Source organism: Lepisma saccharinum, chromosome 1 (genome assembly GCF_977018435.1).
Source record: "Lepisma saccharinum chromosome 1, izLepSacc3.1, whole genome shotgun sequence".
Taxonomy (NCBI): domain Eukaryota; kingdom Metazoa; phylum Arthropoda; class Insecta; order Zygentoma; family Lepismatidae; genus Lepisma; species Lepisma saccharinum.
Window position 1 is genome coordinate 63,617,033 of NC_139229.1, and position 17,935 is coordinate 63,634,967.

General features: G+C 38.9%; 1 protein-coding gene across 2 annotated transcripts in view; it reads left to right on the forward strand.

Annotated features, from left to right (window-relative positions):
* Atac2 (Ada2a-containing complex component 2) overlaps positions 1-14,993 on the forward strand; it is a 46,188-nt gene extending 31,195 nt beyond the window's left edge. For both annotated transcript variants that reach the window (XM_083132019.1, XM_083132020.1), the window contains exons 8-11: positions 503-609; positions 10,156-10,361; positions 12,567-12,748; positions 14,200-14,993. In XM_083132019.1, the coding sequence (XP_082988145.1) occupies positions 503-609; positions 10,156-10,361; positions 12,567-12,748; positions 14,200-14,373 (669 nt within the window). In that variant the 3' untranslated portion in view covers positions 14,374-14,993. The remainder of the gene's footprint in view (positions 1-502; positions 610-10,155; positions 10,362-12,566; positions 12,749-14,199) is intronic.
* The last annotated feature ends 2,942 nt before the right edge of the window (positions 14,994-17,935 follow it).

Below are 17,935 nucleotides of genomic sequence, written 5' to 3' on the forward strand. Positions count from 1 at the left end.
CTTCAAGTGAAATAGGTTAGCTGTAATTGGTAAAAAAAAAAAGCTGGCTTTTTATCGAAAAAAACGTCCATTCAAAAAAGCCGGCTTTTTTGCAGCTCTAGTTTTAGTCCATTTTATGCCCAGAAAGGCTAATCAGGACTGAACCTACAGTTTAAAGTGGGATCCGAACCACTATGTGCATCACCCGGGTATGAACCTGGGACTCCTTGATTACAAGGAAACAATGTTATCATTGGGAGGCTGCACTTTTACTATTCTATACTTAGTATAATTGATGAGGTGAATGAACTATATGTAATATCAGATTAGTTATCAGTAAATTTAAATTGGTACATTGTTGTTATCAGTTAAATATGGAGACCCCAGAATCTCTTTAAAAAAAAATTCTTGAGTGTATAGAAAGCTGTAAATTTTCTTTTTTATCATTTCATTAACTTACTGATACCAAAATAAAATATTTCTTTGCATAGAAATCTGATATTGGTTTTGTTATTTGTTGCAGCGCCCCAAAACAGATGATGTCGATGACTCCATTTCTGGTAGCTGCCCTTTTTATGTTCGTTTGATGGGATCGGATCCAGCATGCTTTGTCAGCCCGTATACAGAGAGGTGAGAACTTTAAGGTTGTAGATTGAAGTATACTTATGTTAATTTAATGATAGCACACACATAAGTACTTGAAATGTTCATTAATCTTCAATTAAGATTATTTCAAGCAGACTCAATTAGATATGTTTAATTGTAAGAAGATCCATTGATTAATATGTTATTCTAACCTGCAAGAGATTGTCAGTACGCTAACAGTGTTTTCTGCAAACATCATTAAATGAGAATGAATTTAGATTCAAATGGGTACCAACATGCATGAACATTAAGACAGTAACATCAGTGACGGAGGATCAAAATATAATTATTAGCAGAAGATCTGGTACCTCTGAGGTTACATTTTGTCAGAAATGATGGATTTGATTTAGCACCGAATGCAGGTTATGTTATTCATTTCTTCTTTAACCTTTAGAATGCAAGAGCCTCTCTGGACAGGAACTTTTCAAGCGTGCGCTTTTCAAACTTGCCATAATCAGAGACCTCCACAAGACCTGGAGCAGACCCGTTCGTGAACATTGCTCCTAGAATGTCATGCAACCTGCGCAACACCCTCGCTTGAGCAGCTTGTCTGCCCACCTGTCCAGATCGTTCCTGGCAGGTATTGTAGACCTGCTGGGTACCCGCAGTCTTACAATACCTAGTAGGTCTCACAACTGCAGGCCCCTCCCTCTGCATGACGTAGTTGCTTCGAGTAGAAACTGCACCAGTCTCACACCTGTCTGTAGTGTTGCCAACTGCAATAGATTTCCACTACTTAACAGTTGGGCTGAAAAGTTCGTAGGCTGACTCATAGATGGCGTTACTAGAATTAAATCCATGTGATTTTTACTTAGTACTAACCTTCAAAAGATACGTGTATAAATTTCACAGCTGCCGGATAATTAGTTCGTGAGATATAGCATTGTGAGTGAAGCAGCTTTTGTTATTGTGAAAAAATGGATAAAAAAGAATTTCGTGTGTTAATAAAGCATTGCTTTTTGGCGAAAAAAAATACTGTTGAAGCCAAGGCGTGGCTTGATAAACATTATTCGGACTCTGCACCAGGAAAATCAACCGTTGAGAAGTGGTTTGCTAAATTTAAACGAGGCGAAATGAGCATCGAAGACGATGCACGCAGTGGATGCCCCAAAGAGGATGTTACGGACGAAAACATCAAAAAAGTCCACAAAATAATTTTAAATGATCGTAAAGTGAAGTTGATCGAGATAGCTTAGACTTTAAAAATATCAAAGGAACGTGTTGGACATATTGTGCATGAATATTTGAACATGCGAAAGCTGTGTGCAAAATGGGTGCCGCGCGTGCTCACAATCGATCAAAAGCAACAACGTTTTGATGATTCGGAGCAATGTTTAGCAATATTCAACCGTAATAAACACGAATTTTTCCGTCGATATATTACAATGGATGAAACATGGCTCCATAACTACACTCCAGAGTCCAATCGACAGTCAGCCAAGTGGACTGCACGTGATGAACCGAATCCAAAGCGTGGAAAGATGCAACAGTCGGCTGGCAAGGTTATGGCATCAGTATTCTGGGATGCGCATGGTATTATATTCATCGATTACCTCAAAAAGGGCCAGACCATCAACAGCGATTATTACATAGCGTTGTTGGAGTGTTTAAAGGATGAAATCACGAAAAAACGGCCCCATTTGAAGAAGAAAAAAGTGTTGTTTCATCAAGACAATGCACCGTGTCACAAATCAATGAAAACGATGGCAAAATTATATGAATTAGACTACGAATTGCTTCCCCATCCACCATATTCTCCAGATCTGGCCCCCAGTGATTTTTTCCTGTTTGCAGACCTTAAAAGAATGCTCGCTGGAAAGAAATTTAGCACTGATGAAGAGGTAATCGCCGAAACTGAGGCCTATTTTGAGGCTAAAGAGAAATCGTACTATAAAAATGGCATCGAAAAATTGTATGACCGCTATAATCGTTGTATCGCCCTCGAAGGCAACTATATTGAATAATAAAATCGAATTTTGTCAAAAAAATATTTTTTACTATGTTAGCCTACGAACTTTTCAGCCCAACTGTTAGAAAGGGAACTCAAAGATTCGTAAGCCACATCGCTAATGAAATAAGATTTAAGAATGTGTCTACTTTTGCCCCCACATACATTGAAATAGGTTTTCCATGGTATAGGCTTCATAAGAATATGTCATAAACAACCAATAATCCAGGACACTACTGGAACATGTCACGTTCGACACCGCGGTCGCGAGTAGAGCAACACACTGTTCTACTGCGAACACCAGAACCATAGCTAGGCAGGGTCCAGGGGCACTGTCATTATGCCCCTCCCCCTCCCCCCCTTTCTGAAGTTTGATAAACTACTTTGTATAATTTGTTTGCAGTGACGAGTGAAAATGTTGACTGCAGATATTATTTTGCTCAAAACTTGATAAAGGTTAAATTCACAGAATACAAAGAACAGATAGGTGTACAATTATTTCATTTGATTTACGAGCCGAAGTCAAAGTAGCAGGTAGTAATTAGAATATTTTCTCTCGGCTTCAGCTATGAATGGGAAGATATTGAAAATATATTATAAGTATTTGAACAATATTTCTACATTTTCTGTGTCCTATATTAACTTAATGATTATACACACGACACACACGTATAATTTACTTTCATAAAATACTATTAAACCTTTGAAAATGGACTTGGTTTATAAAGCCCTCCCTGATAACCCATGAGCGCCCCCACCCTGCCAATCAATTCTGGATACGGGCCTGCAGAGGTGCAACCACGAGTTTTCTTTTGTTGGGTCAAGTACCTGGATAAACATGCCAACAACAATAACAATAATAGTAATAAAGTAACATCAAAGGCATTATTATTCTCATAAGTCATGCAAAAAGAGGGTGGGTAGAAGTTGGTTATAACACATTTGTGTTGAAACAAAGGATTTGAAATATTTTTTCAACATGTTAATTTCACATTAGCTAATAATGGAAAACAAGCACCCAAACTGTTTTTGAAAGAAAGAAAGTACATGATAAATGCATTCCAAATGGAATTTTACATAGGGCATGTAAAATTTTCATGTACAATATTTTCTTTTCACATATGCAACATGGAGCGACAGAAAATACATGTGCAACATGTTAACACTAAATTGTGTACGTATTCAAAGTTTCTTTAATGCATATTTAAATACATTACATAATCAATGTCATAACAAACCAACATTGATAGCAATGTTGGCATTGTGCCGCCATGGTATTCTCTGTTTTAAAACGTTTTTCATTTAGATTGTTCGGCTCCCAGGGCTGACTCCCGCTACCCCCTAGCTACAGCATTGAACTTGATGAGACTGTATAATATATTTCTACTTACATAAAATTTAAAATCAAGGGGTTGCAATTGCCCCTCCGTTCCCCTCTGCAGGTGCCCTTTACCGACTGGAAGGAAAATACAAGAAAAATATGAAAACTAATTCCATCTTGAGTATCCTTTAGCCTGGTTTTTCTTGTACTTTAATGTTTGCCCCCCCTGCCCAACCCTGCTAGACTTCATTTTCATCCAAGGTAAATGAGCAATGCCCTCTGCCTCCCTATGGTTGTGCCATTGCGTGCCTGGTTAAGACACCATGCAATGAAAAACAATTAGTTTTCGATGAGGAGTTTTTTGTTTGCCCGATCATCCATTTAAATAAATGAAGCTGTAATATTGCGTGCATTTCCTGGCAATAAGATAAAAACTGCTTACACTGAACTGAAATCGCTAAGTATATAAATTCTCCTTGGAGGAGAGAGCTCCTCCTAGAACTTCGTAGGAATTAGGAGCTACGTAAGTAGGCAACACTGGCCACAGCTGTCCACGTGGTGAAGAAACGCCTGGAGCAACGTACTGCCGGAGGGCTGTTTCCTTCCAGCAGGTTTTGCAGGCACCCGGGTCTTGTTAAATGCCCAGTTACCTTGTAAGCACAGAGCACCTTGAAGATGAGGAACCTGGGTAAAGATGCAAGTCGACTCGTTGCCGTGGGCCGGCAAGCACGTATACCTGTTCTCACGGGGCAAGAAGCATGTAGGCAAAAGCCCGACTTTGCAGTGCTCTGGTCACAATATACACAAAAGAATTGTAGGGCCTCTCCCATGGCGCAGTGGTAGCATCATTGCCTTGTAAAGGGGTCCCGGGTTCGATACCTGGTGGAGGCACAAGTGGTTCGGATCCCACTTTAAACTGTAGGTCCAGTCCCGATTAGCCTTACTGTGCATAAAGTGGACTTAAAACACCAACTCAAATCAAATCAAAACAAAAGAATTGTAGCTCGTAAACTAATTGTAGTAGAGATATGAAATAATTTTTGTTTTTCTTGAGAAAGAAAGTGTGTTTAGCGGAGATAAAATTTGTACATAGTGCCTCCTAATAATTAGTGTTAAAGGAAGAAGTATAAGAAGAAAATTGAATTTTTTTTTAAAAAAAAATGTTCCTGTGGCCACCACAATAGACTGAAGTGAATAAAAATTTGTAGTATGTAACAGTGGTACACTCCTACAACCATGCAACAATGTTTAAGAGCAGTAGTATTGCAAGTTTACAGAATACAAACCTAAATTTGATTTTAAAACTATACTTACTACTTAAAATTAGCATTTCACTTCTAGTTGCACAGTTTATATAGTTGTCAGAGTATTAAGTTTAATGCTGTGTAAAGGAGTCCATTTTTGCTTCTCAAATATTTACAGCAGAATTAATCAATTTTCCATTATTAATCGCAGGATAATTCAGACCTCACAAGGTGTAGCGTCTGTAAGTAAACCCTAAATTTCATGTTTAGATTTGCATTTTGCAGTTCATTTTGCATCATTTCATGACAAAACATGGTAGCAGAATGCACCTCACACCTTTCAAAAACATAAAAAATTAACATGACAATGTGTTATTTCACATGTTATGTTTTCGTCAAAAACAAAGTATGCATGTCCCTACTTATTAGATGTAATAAACTGCTAACAGAAGCAGACTTCAGACCAAAGCGAGAGAGAACACTGTTCTCTAGTCTGTAAAAAAGTATTCACCGCACATGCACGACACACATACAGGGACATTGGAACTTATTTTGGAGTGGGTGGGGGCAGGTTTTTCAAATCCATCAACCATCAACTAGTTTTTACATCTTCCCCCATATATATATATATAAATCAAAGAAGGAGAAAGGAAATACTCACCAGACACTGGAAAAATTATAATTTTCGCAGTCTAACGCTGCATCTTCGGTGCAAGAAAAAAGACTGAACCGGAAGTTCCCCATATATATACATATATATGGGAAAGAAGATGGGAGAGGGTCTACATATCATCCATGAGTGCAACCACACCCCCAGGCCTGAACAAGGCCACCCAGTAATGTCCCCCCACAACCACCCCTCACCTTCAGCAACACCCTTCACCTTCCCCTACACCTTTCACCACTCACAGTTTTCAACAGCCTAGCGAGGGAAAAACATGATTTTTTCATGTGTGAAAGTGTCTACGTTTTCTTTCTGGATCTGGCAACCCTGCAGGCCACTCTATCACATTGTTGATGTCGCTCACTACATGAACCTTCTTTCTACTCCCGACGATGTGACCAATCGTCACGAAAATTTGAAGTTTTTCTACATCTGGTGAGTGTTTCCACACTCCTCTTTCACTTTTTATTTAGCCCTTGTGGCCCTCCTTCCTTTTATCCTATATATGTATATATATATTAATTATAATTAAAGAACTTATTATATTGTATTGTTATATTTATATATTTATTACATAAATAATAAATATATGGTTATTGAAGTGGCGAAGCCTCATAAGAGGTAAGAGGAGGACCAGAGGCCTCTACTATGGACTATTTTATTACTTATAATTCCATTAAACGGCACTTAATACAAGAAGAGTAACGTATTAGGTCTTACGTAAATCACCACAAATTTCCATTCCTGCCTGGTACTAGATCTTCGCATGCAGTAAAACATGTTGGTATTGAGGCATTCCTTTAATAATTAGTAACACGTTTAAACACCTTACTTTTAAAAGGGGACAAAGTACATGTGCAAACGTATTGAGAAAATCCATGTTTCTGAAACTTTCTGATCAATGTGTTGCAAAGAAAGTTGCCCGTGTTCTCATTTATCATTTCATCATTTTATAAATCGTAGTATAATTGTAACACAAATGTTGCATACTAAATAAGAATTACGTTAATGAAAGAGTTAATAAGAAATAATTTAATGATAGATTTAGTTTTTTACTTCACTTTTTGCCATTTTTGGCTAATCGCGAAGGAAGTCGATGAGATTGAGGCACTATATTTTTCATATTTTATCATATAAAAAATTCCCGGGTTCGATCTCCGGCCGGTTCAAATCCGGGAACTTTTCTAACGATGGAAGCGGCCCCGGCGCCCACCCAGCGTGGAATAACATGGGTACCTGGGGGAAACCCTGGGGGGTAAAGGCAGTCAGGGGCGTGATGCTGATCACATCACCCCCATTCACGACCGGATCAAGAAAGTGTGGGTTACCCCACACCCCCTATACGCCTTCATGGCATGGTGCTATGCACAGGGGAGCACTTTACCTTTTTTTTATCATATAAAACATTTCTGTTTCTAAAATGGTGTACAAAAACGATTCTTTCACCTTTTACTGATATTTTCAAATATCAGACTTTTGAATGAAATCAGTCTGAACTTTACATGTCTTTTCAGATTAGTGGCCCTTCTCAGATGTTTCAGATTTGAGAGAAGAACCTAAGACTGAAGGTGCAAGGGGTAATCGCCCCCTTCCCCCCTCACTAAGAGGTATAAAATATAGATCATGCCTCGACCTTGCCACCTAAAACTAAACAATTACTCTTCCCAACGTAAAAATAAATCACCCTTGAGAATAAGAATAAATAGTGTTACTTCTCTCTGAGCTCTAAAACTAATCCATCAGTCCTCAACATGATGTTTAAAACAGCAGTAAACTTTTAAAAATGTAAATGGCCAAGAAATAAAAGTTCCTCCCTTCCCACGAGTCGAGGTGGTTCATTCACTCCACAGTTTGCAGCGTTAAAGCCGTAAGAGCAGAAAACTGATGACAGAAAATATAAATTAGTAAAACAAACTTAAGGAGAGAAGTAAAACTTACCAGTTTTTGATTCTACATCAGGCGACTGAGCGCGGTGATCTTCCGACGTGACCTTGCAGTCGGTGTACTTTCTGCAAATGATTTACATGTATATATGCACAGTTGTATCGCTTGGTGCGAAAGAAAATCCAAACTCATCACTAAAATTTCCAAGGAAAATGCCGAAACACACCTTCTGCGGTTATACTACTGAAAACAATAACTATGTCGTCTGACCAAGTCTACATTTGGACATTTGGAAAGGGAAGGGGAGATTAGCGTAGACAAATTTCCAACAACTTACAAAGTGCACCTTTTCTCATGGCCGATGACCTTTTTGACAGCAAGGAGTCATTAAAGAAAGCTCGTGTTCGGAAAGTGCACCGGAAGATTTAAAGTTAAGCTGTCATCTGTGCCCCTCCCCGGTCTATTGTTATATGCAAGTGCACTTGTAGATACAAAATCTGGCAGGCTTCAAAGCAAAACAGGAAACAGAAGCAGCGAATTCCTACAGGATATTTGAAACTTGAGTGCACCTTCGCAAATCTAGTGCAAATTTTTTTCCAAAAATATTCGGGAAGCAAAAATACAATCTTGCCCCTCCTCTGTGATTTATTCACATCAGGCAATACTAATAGCACTTGTGGGTAGAGGAGGAAGAACCAAGGGAGGAACTTTTGTTTCTTGGCCATTTAGATTTATTAAAAGTTTACTATTTATTTTAAACGTCATGTTCAGGGCTGATGGCTTAGTTTTAGACCTTAGAAAGAGGTACATATAGCACCATGCCATGAAGGCACATTTAGGGGATGTGAGGGTAAGGCCCACACATTCTCGATCTCGGATAATTTGGAGGTGATGTGATCAGCACCATGCTCTGGATACCTCCCCATGTTGCCCCCAGGTACCCATTGATTTTAGGCTCTATGAGCCCTGGAGCCGCTTTATGTGGGGACAAGGCTGGAAAAATTCCGACCTTAGATCACCCACCCTGGAAATCGAACCCGGGTCTCCGTGTGGCAGTCCATCCACTAGACCATCGTGTTGTCTCGAATTTTTCCCTCCTCCAACTTTTTACCCAGATGCATCAAGCTTCACCTGCCACCCCCCCCCCCCCTCCGGTTCAGAGTCCTTGCATCCATATAATCTAGTTGTAGCTGAAAAAGAATAGATTTAAAATTAAGCTGCTCTCTGCCCCTTCCCATCGGGGTATGCTGGGTTTATTGTTTTACACCGACCGCACCTGTACGTACAGAACCTGGTAGATTCAACAGAAAACTGGAAACCGAAGCGGTGAATTCCTAAGGGGATAATTCCACGTTACACTTGATTTGCAGAGACGTGGATGCAATTCTTATCTGCACGTACTTCGTGTTGGTAGTGAAAGCTGAGTCCACCTTTATTTAACTAGTTCAAAAATATTTTTCAAATTTTGTTCAAAATGAAACATACGTGGGAAAAAAAATATAGTCTCATTTTTAGCACGCGACCCGGGGGGGGGGGGGGGGGGAAATACTATCTTGCCCCCCCATCCCCGTCCCTGCACACAGACTGAGATGACAAGGTGTATGCTATTGAAAAACTGCCCAGTTCGATTGGTATGCAAGCAACAAGAGACCAGTAGCGGCTCGTGCCTAAAATAACAGGTGAAGAAGTATATTTATAGGCAATGAAAAACAAATAGTAAGTGCCAGTGCCCCCCCCCCCCCCCAATTTAAAACGTCTTTTTTGTCTTCATCCGTCCATCTGGAAAATGGTGTCTGCAACAAATTACACACTAAGTCATTTACTGGGTTCATTGTAGAAACCACAGCTCAACACATGAACACAACACACGATAGGAAACGTGAAACACACACGCGGAACAAGATCTCGCGAGAACGCAAAGATTTTGCCACAACCACTGGATGCAATGTTTTCTCTGACGAGAGAACTGCTTCATCTAGAAGGCGACACCCGTTCAAGGCCAACGCTAGGTGACGTCACCGTTGCCATGACAACCGGCTAAGTTTTCCACAACCTGGCGGTGTTTGCTCTTGGGTTGGGACGAACTCTTCACGTGCGTAGCGCCGAGCAGCGTATTATTTGAGTATTATCGTGTGCGTTCTGCTGGGAAATAGTTTAATTTAACAAGCAAATGAAAAATGTCAATATTAATTTGAAAATTAGGTGAAAACATCTGCACTTGTTGCACTTGGCCAGCCGCCACTGCAAGAGACATGTGTTGCTTGTTAGATATTGCATGTCTCTTATTACTTGTAGGCACATAGTGGTTCGGAGCCCACTTGAAACTATAGGTCCAGTCCCAAGAAGCCTTACTGTGCATGAAGTGGACCTTAAACACCAACTCAATCAATTATTACTTTTTGATTTGGCATGAAAGCTACCATAAATAAATAAAGAGTGCTATGTTTATATATATTTTTATTTATTTCAGAATTTTGAAACCTTTCATTCGGAGGGATTATGAAACGACTCCATTGTGGCTGAAAGTGATGCAAGAACTTATAACCAAAACACACAAAAATGACCCCAACTTCAAGCTTCCAAAGTTGGCTCCGATAGACTATAGTTATGTACGTCCACAGCACATTCCTATTATTAACAGTTTGTGTTCAGAATTCTTCTGGCCAGGAGTTGACCGTAAGTATCAAGTATTATAAAAGTCAAAATGATCTTATCTCTCTGTATGTTTAGTTATGCATGAGTGTACAAAGAAAGTCCTGCCACCTCTATATAAATGTAACAAATATATGGACTATTATTCTGTAATTTATTTTATATTAAATTAGACTTACAGCTTACAATTTTTGTAACATATTACCCTCTACCGGATGGAGCCTCGGATGCAAGTAAAACCTCTCCAGATGGGATCTTTTCAAGCATGCACTTTTGAAACTTGCTGCAGAAAGAAAAAAAATCTGGAACTAATTGTCATAGAGAGATTTTTTTGGGGAAAATGACAGGGCTTTTAGTGGAGGTGAAATGTATGTATTGTACCTCTCAATAGTGACAGTTAAAGGAAAAAGAAGAAGATCAAAATTTATGGAAGAAATTGGTATTCGGCATGCTCCTGTAGCCACCACAATGGATCAATGTAAATTAAAAATGTAGTGTAGAGGAGTGGTACATTTCTACAACCATGCAAAGTTTTTTTGAAAATAGGCTGACACTTCTTGGAGAAAAAAAGAATAACAATGTATAAAAGTGGCAGTGTTGCCAAGACTGATCTGCCACTTGTCTCCATTGTTTCCCTCTGGTTGAAGGCTTGTCACTTCTTGGTTTATTCTCTTATTCTCTGTGGTAAAGATTTTGTGATTCCATCGCAGAAGTGTTCTTTTTTGGGTAAGCATTGCTGAAAGTCTGCATTGCATTCATTGTCTGTCATGTTCTTGCTCTTTCGTAGGGGCCCCCGGATGTTGTAGCGGTAACATGTTTGCTTTGTAATCAAGAGGACCCAGGATCAATACACAGTTGAGACACACAGTGGTTCGGACCTCACTTTAAACTGTACGTCCAGTCCAGTCTGTGCATAAAGTGGACTTCGAGCATAGAACTCAGTCTTGTCCTTTAATAAACCCAACAACATGCAACAATACATTGTTTAATGGTGAAATAATTTGTATCAGTCATTGTTTATGGCATAGACTGTGAAGGAGATGAGTGTTGAATCAGTCAGTTATGTAGGGGCAACTGTACTTTGAACCTGCCATGCATAACTCTTGAAGGTAAAGATTCTACACTACATTCAGGATAAAAACATTATTGCAGATATATGTACAATGGGTTAAACTTCTTCAAAAAATATCCTTCTGCATCAATACAACATTGCCAGTGCTCCTGCCATGCTTCATACACCCCCTGGAAGTCTGCAACCGGAATCTCTTTCAGGCACTGCATCGAAGCTGCTTGCACTCTTTCCACCGTCCCATAATGATGTCCTTTAAGGCTCCATTTCAGCCGAGGGAAGAGAAAGAAGTCTGGCAGGGCCAGGTCTGGACTGTAGGGGGGCTGAGGCAGCGTTAGCACATTGTCCTTCGCCAGAAACTCCCTTATGCGTAGCTCGTCCTCGATTGTTCAATGGTGCACTGCATCTTGATTCCGGACGACACCACAATACAACTGCCTACTCTGGGTGTGATCCACACACTGCAAAGACAAAGAAGCAAATGAGCCAGGTCACGTCGTATACTTGACATCCTCCACCAAAGTCCCTGCCCATGGAGACCACCCTTCACCCCTTCCCCTTGGCTAGAAATAATCAGTCCCAATGTTTTTTGGACAGACTCTGTATGTTCAAATACGAGGGTAAGTCAGTAAGTAGGTTACAAACGTTTATTAAAAACAATACTAAGTGAGATACTGTCCTGAGAACCATTTTTAATTTTTTCAAACATGATACACTTATCCCATCGCTTGGTGAGTACCCCAACACCTGCTGCATAAAAGTCTTTGGGCTGCTGTCTCCGCCACAGTCGCACCATCATCCGCTAAACATTTGCCACCACCGTGCACACACTTTTTGGAAATTCAAGTGATCGTGCATTATACTGTAGACTAAACACGAGAACAACCTATTGCAGTTGCTAATCTGTCTATCGTCACTTGCCTATCAGCTCAAATCATCTCCTTCACCCATGCCATCTCCACATACACTCCTCGAGCACGGTCGCGATTTTTAAACTAAGCTGCTCATGCGTGCATCTGCTATCTAGCAACTGCTAACAGAATATTGCATCACCTATTTACTAACTTCCCCTTGTATCTTGTCATAAATTGAATAATGTTTATAGTGTATGTAACCTGCAAAGTAGACTTTTGTTTATGTAGTTTTTTCTTCTTTATCAGTGTCAGAGTGCCTCCAGTATCCTGATTTCAGTTGTGTGGTTTTGTACAAGAGGCTAATCATTGGGTTTGCATTTCTGGTACCTGATGTAAGCTACAATGAAACATACATATCATTTTTCTTCATAAGACCTGAATGGAGGCGAGCTGGAATAGGAAGCTTCATGTTGTATCATCTGATACAGGTGAGAAATGTTATGCTTTCACAGCCAGTAATGTTAATGAAAATAACATATGCAGGTCCTGTATAGAGGTGAGTCACTTAAATAAACTGATACTCAGGGCTGTCCTTAAAACACACAATACAGTGGAACCTCCATTTTATGTTTTTCAGGGGACCAAGCTGGAAAAAATTAAAATATGGGAATGTATAAAATCAAGGAAAATCTTTAGAACATTTTGCTATGTTGGGATCATCAGAACTGAATGTATATGGGAAAATGTAAAATCCGGAAATATGAAATGTGGGTTCCACTGTATACACAGGGCCTATAACCAAACTTTTTCAGAGGACTGAAGAAAATCATATTTTTGTTCCTTAGTCTGAAGTACTGGCATCCTATATATTCACAATAATCATTATTGTTATTAATTAATTTATATATTTTGTATTAAGAGCAATGAGCAGAACAAGTTGAGCATTAAAATAAAAAATTATGGGAGAATACAAAACTGTGTGTGTTCAACATGAAACTATTATTAGACGTAAATGAGTTACTAAAGATATATCCGCGAAACTTACTTGTAAATGTTCTATTAATTTCGGTGGCCTTCGCTCGATGCTCCCAAGTGGATGGTGGCAGAGGCCACCGAAATTAATAGAACATTTACAAGTAACTTTCGCGGATATATCCTTAGTAACTCGTTTACATCTAAGATTATCAACAGCATTGTTTATTCCCCTCAACATGAATGAAACTATTATTTTACCTATCAAAGTGACAATTTTTTATGGTATCCAATGACATTCTCTATCATAATTTTATTTTGTTTTCATTCATTGAATTTTGATGCTGTAGTGAAATTATGTTGTTTCATGAAAAACAATGTTTTAATTTCATTCCATAATTAAACAAACACTGCATATTAACTATTTTTGATGGAAATATTTGAAAACTATTTTTATGTAGTACTTTATATGGAATGTGATTTTAGTAATTTTGGATATTTTAAATACTGTATTTACGCATGTATAATGTGCACCCTGGTTTTTGAAGAGGAAAAGCGACATGCAATTATATCTCGTATAATGTGTATTTGCACCTGTTTATATATTCAGTGACATAGTGAAAACGTGTGGTTTCATGTGGGCTTGTCCAAATTATTCCGTGCATAATATGCACCACAGATTTTGGGGGCAACAATTTTGGAGAAAAGTGTGCATTACACACGAGTAAATACGATATGTCAAAACAATCCTTGAAGTCAGGAAAAATGAATTAAGTTAGTCAATTGGAAGCATCAGCATCCTATATTCTTAATAAACTGCACATGAACATTTCTATAAGGCCAAATCTGCTTGATCTGTCCACCATCTGGGCTTCGTGCATTATGCCCTCCTTCTCCGATGGCACAGTACTTTTGTTGTGATGTAATAGAAGAAACATTTGTAGAATTTTTGTAATTTTATTTTCAGACTTGTATGGGAAAAGATGTGACGTTGCATGTCTCAGCCACCAATCCAGCTCTGATTTTGTACCAAAAGTTTGGTTTCAAAGTAGAGGAGTTTGTGCAGGACTTCTACGATAAGTATTTTCCAGCAGATTCCAAAGAATGTAAGCATGCTCTTTTTCTCCGGTTAAGCAGATAGCATTTTTTGTAAACACTGTACAATATAAATTTTTTCTCAACATGCAATTTCTCTGTAGCTTCCTTTCTCTTAGTTTCATTTTGAAGCTGGACCTTTGGATGATGCTAGTGAAGCAGTTTTCAAAATTTCCTCTTCTTTCCAAAGACTACTGTCAATATCTAGATAACAGCACAAGCAAATCACATGAAGATTCTTGAGAATGTTCTAGAAGAAATGCTAAGCATATGTAATTGTTCAAATTTTGGAATATCATAGCAATTTTTCGAAGGGAGAGGGAATTTCAAAAAGGGCTTATCTTTGCCAACACTTGTCTACTGAGTAGAACATCCTTAAATTCTGGAAATTAAAATGTTGATCCTCTGTAAATTTTGTTCATGAACATAAACTACATATTAGTTGTACCAAGACATCATTCTAAACATGTGACAATCTATTTTCAAATATATAAAGTGAAAGTAATAATTTTACTGGTAAGATATATTAATAAATAGTATGTAATTTAGTGCAAAGTTCTGCTGTTTGGATAAATGTATACTTTATATGGCATGATTTTGTAAACTAAATACAGTTGCCTTTTTAAAGACAAAAGCCATTGCAGTCATCTGGTTAATTAATTAATTAACGAATTGTTCATGTTCAAGAAACATTTACAATTTTATATCTGATCAGTATAATAAAATATTGGTTTTATCGATATTGGCAAAAATTTCATGTTAGTTCATCCTTATTAGAAATTGAACCTTCGTGCACATCCTTGCACATTCAGAAGCTTGCCTCATCATTTGATCAGTCTGAAGGTTGGCAGAAAAGGTTTCCGGCTGAGGCTGCTCGTGCAGCCAACACATGATCTGGTTGAAAACAACATTTTTGAGGAGCCCAAAGATATGGAAATCACTAGGTTCTAAGGTGGATGTTCCGAGCGTTCCAAAGAAAAAGTGTTTAACAGTTCTTGCATTTGACCGGCCATGCACAGGCAGTGTGGTCATAGAGGAGAATGATACACCTTTGCTCAGAAGAAAGAGATAGGTTTGCGGATTGCTGTTTTTTCTGCAAGGTAGCATGATATGAAGTGGTGTTGACAGTATCACCATGAGGCATAAGTCTGCACCCTGGAAGTCCTAAAACACAGTTAGCAGAACCTTTCATGCTGATGGGATAACCTTAAACATTTTAGTGCCTGCTGAGGAGGCATGCTTCGATTCTGGTTGAAAATGCATTGATGAAGCCCTCTTGCATTGCATGATATGCTTCAGGGAAGCCCATTTAACCATGATGATGCAGGCCTTATCTATTGGCACACACTGTTTGGTATGGATCATCTCCTCCAGATGCTGCTCCATGGGTTGAAAATACTCGTTCGTCAATTGTTGAAGTGCTGGATCCAATCATATGCAGCATTTTAAAGTCAAGACACTTATCACTATATGTGGTACCAATTTCTTTATGCAATTCCTCTGTGGCCAATCCTTTGGCCTGCAGAAACTGCATGCTGTTCTCATGACACTCAAGATTTCAGCAACCCCGAACCACAAGAATAGACTAGAAACTAATCACTCCTTTTGTGAAAGATGCCAAATCACTGATGTTCTCAATGTTACTGTAGTTTGAAAACTTAATTGTTCGTCTTCCGTTCTCACTGTTTATTAGACAAAACTTGGAAACAACTAAACTCCATAGTGTGACAGCCCTTCGAGGGCCAAGGCCTACCTAAGCTGCTTTTTGTTGCACATCGAGTCCCTTCATTACTACGTGGAAATAGACACACCTCTGTGAAACTTTCATAGACCATTGATGTAGTCACCAGCATTATGTACAATCGTTGCCAATGATGCGTAAGTTGTAGTATTTTTGTAGCAGTGCCTGTTCTGTTGATGGTTTGAATGGAGTGGTCTATTGCCTGAAGAATCTCTGGAACAGTTCGGAAGCTTCATCTTAGGGATCAAATCAGTCAGAGGGGCTGGTCGAGCATCTGCAAGCCCCATCAAGCTAACAAATCAGCCACAGGTTGCACTACATGTGCCCAAGCAGTGTCCTACAAAATGATGGTAGGATTCAGCAGATGTCCACTCTTCTTTTGCAACGCAGGTCGTGTTCCAACCTGACAGTACTGCCCATCGACAGTCTGTCCTGGGGGTATGGTGAGAATTACAAAAACTTTCACATTAGTGGGGCTCAGACTACACAACTTTAGACCGCAAACTCCGATATTCTATTCCTCTAGTCACTGCACATGAAATTAGTGTTTGGAAGGAAGAGTCCATTTACTGGGAGGTAGCTTATAGCTTAGGTATCAAACTAACATGTGGTATAAGTGAGAAGCACCGGTTCGGTTTCATGATATATATACACACAACAGTGTTGCCGCTATTAAATTTACAACCCATGTATTTTCTGGGTCACATCCCACAAGTACTTCTTTTCAAGTAGCTCCCCAATTGGCTTCACGATGCTGGGTTGACACCACAATTTTTGGGGGCTCCCAAGAGGATTCAAACCCAGAACTGCTTGCACAAAGGTGAGAGTGCTAACCATTTGGCTACACAGGAGTCCTTCTTGGAAACAATCCACTATTGGTAGTTCACCATGTATTTGCAAATTTGGGAATCTGCTCCATGGCTAGAGGATTTTGGTAATCTCTGGTCCAAGCGTTTATGAATTCTTCAAAGTTCACAACTGGTGATTGACCATTGCCATGTGTTTTGTAACATTTTTTTTTACCTGAAAAACTCTGTAAAACTGTGACACCCATTATAACCAGTCAGCGAACCAGATAGGTTCAATTGTGTTCTGGGCCCAGGTGATGCCAAATTTATTTTAAGAGCATAATTTCCTCCTTTACAGTTGTAAATGTGAGGGTAGCCCTGTTATCAATGGACGTGCATAAGTGACATTCCATGCAAAAGTGGACAAACAAGTCGGTTAAAGGCCAGCTTTGCAAACTGAAATCCTAGGTTCAAATCCCCATTTCTCCAAAATATTTTTTCTTACCAAATGGGTGCTACATAATGTATTTTATTCACGTCACACCAATTGCAGCCTGAAACTTTGTTATTGTTTGCGTGCCAAAAAAAATGTATTGAAACTATTACTCGTTCAGAGAACGTGACTGTTACTCGAGACTACTTGAAATTGAGATTTTTTAGTTGCTGCTAAGCCTCGATATTTAAAACAAGTGCTAAAATTGAAAATTGTTGTGTGATAAAAACACACCGTTAATATTCTGAAAAAGAAAACCACTATAATTAAGTGAGTAAGTTGTGAAGAACATCAGCAGATGTATTTTAAGATGTCTCTCTCCTAGTTTTATACATAGATATTTACAAGTGACCCACTCGATGAATGCTCGCACCTTAAGAGTAATTTTCAGATGGGAAAGAAAGAAAGCCTGGTCCAAATTGTAATGTCAAGACATGCGCAGATTGTAGATGCCATTATCAGAAACAAACAGAATTAATCAGTAACTACAATTATTTATCTAAACATCATTCATATGGCACTTAGAATAGAGCTGTAAAATATGTATTTTGCATAATTAGTTGGTTGAATTCTTCTTCTTATATTC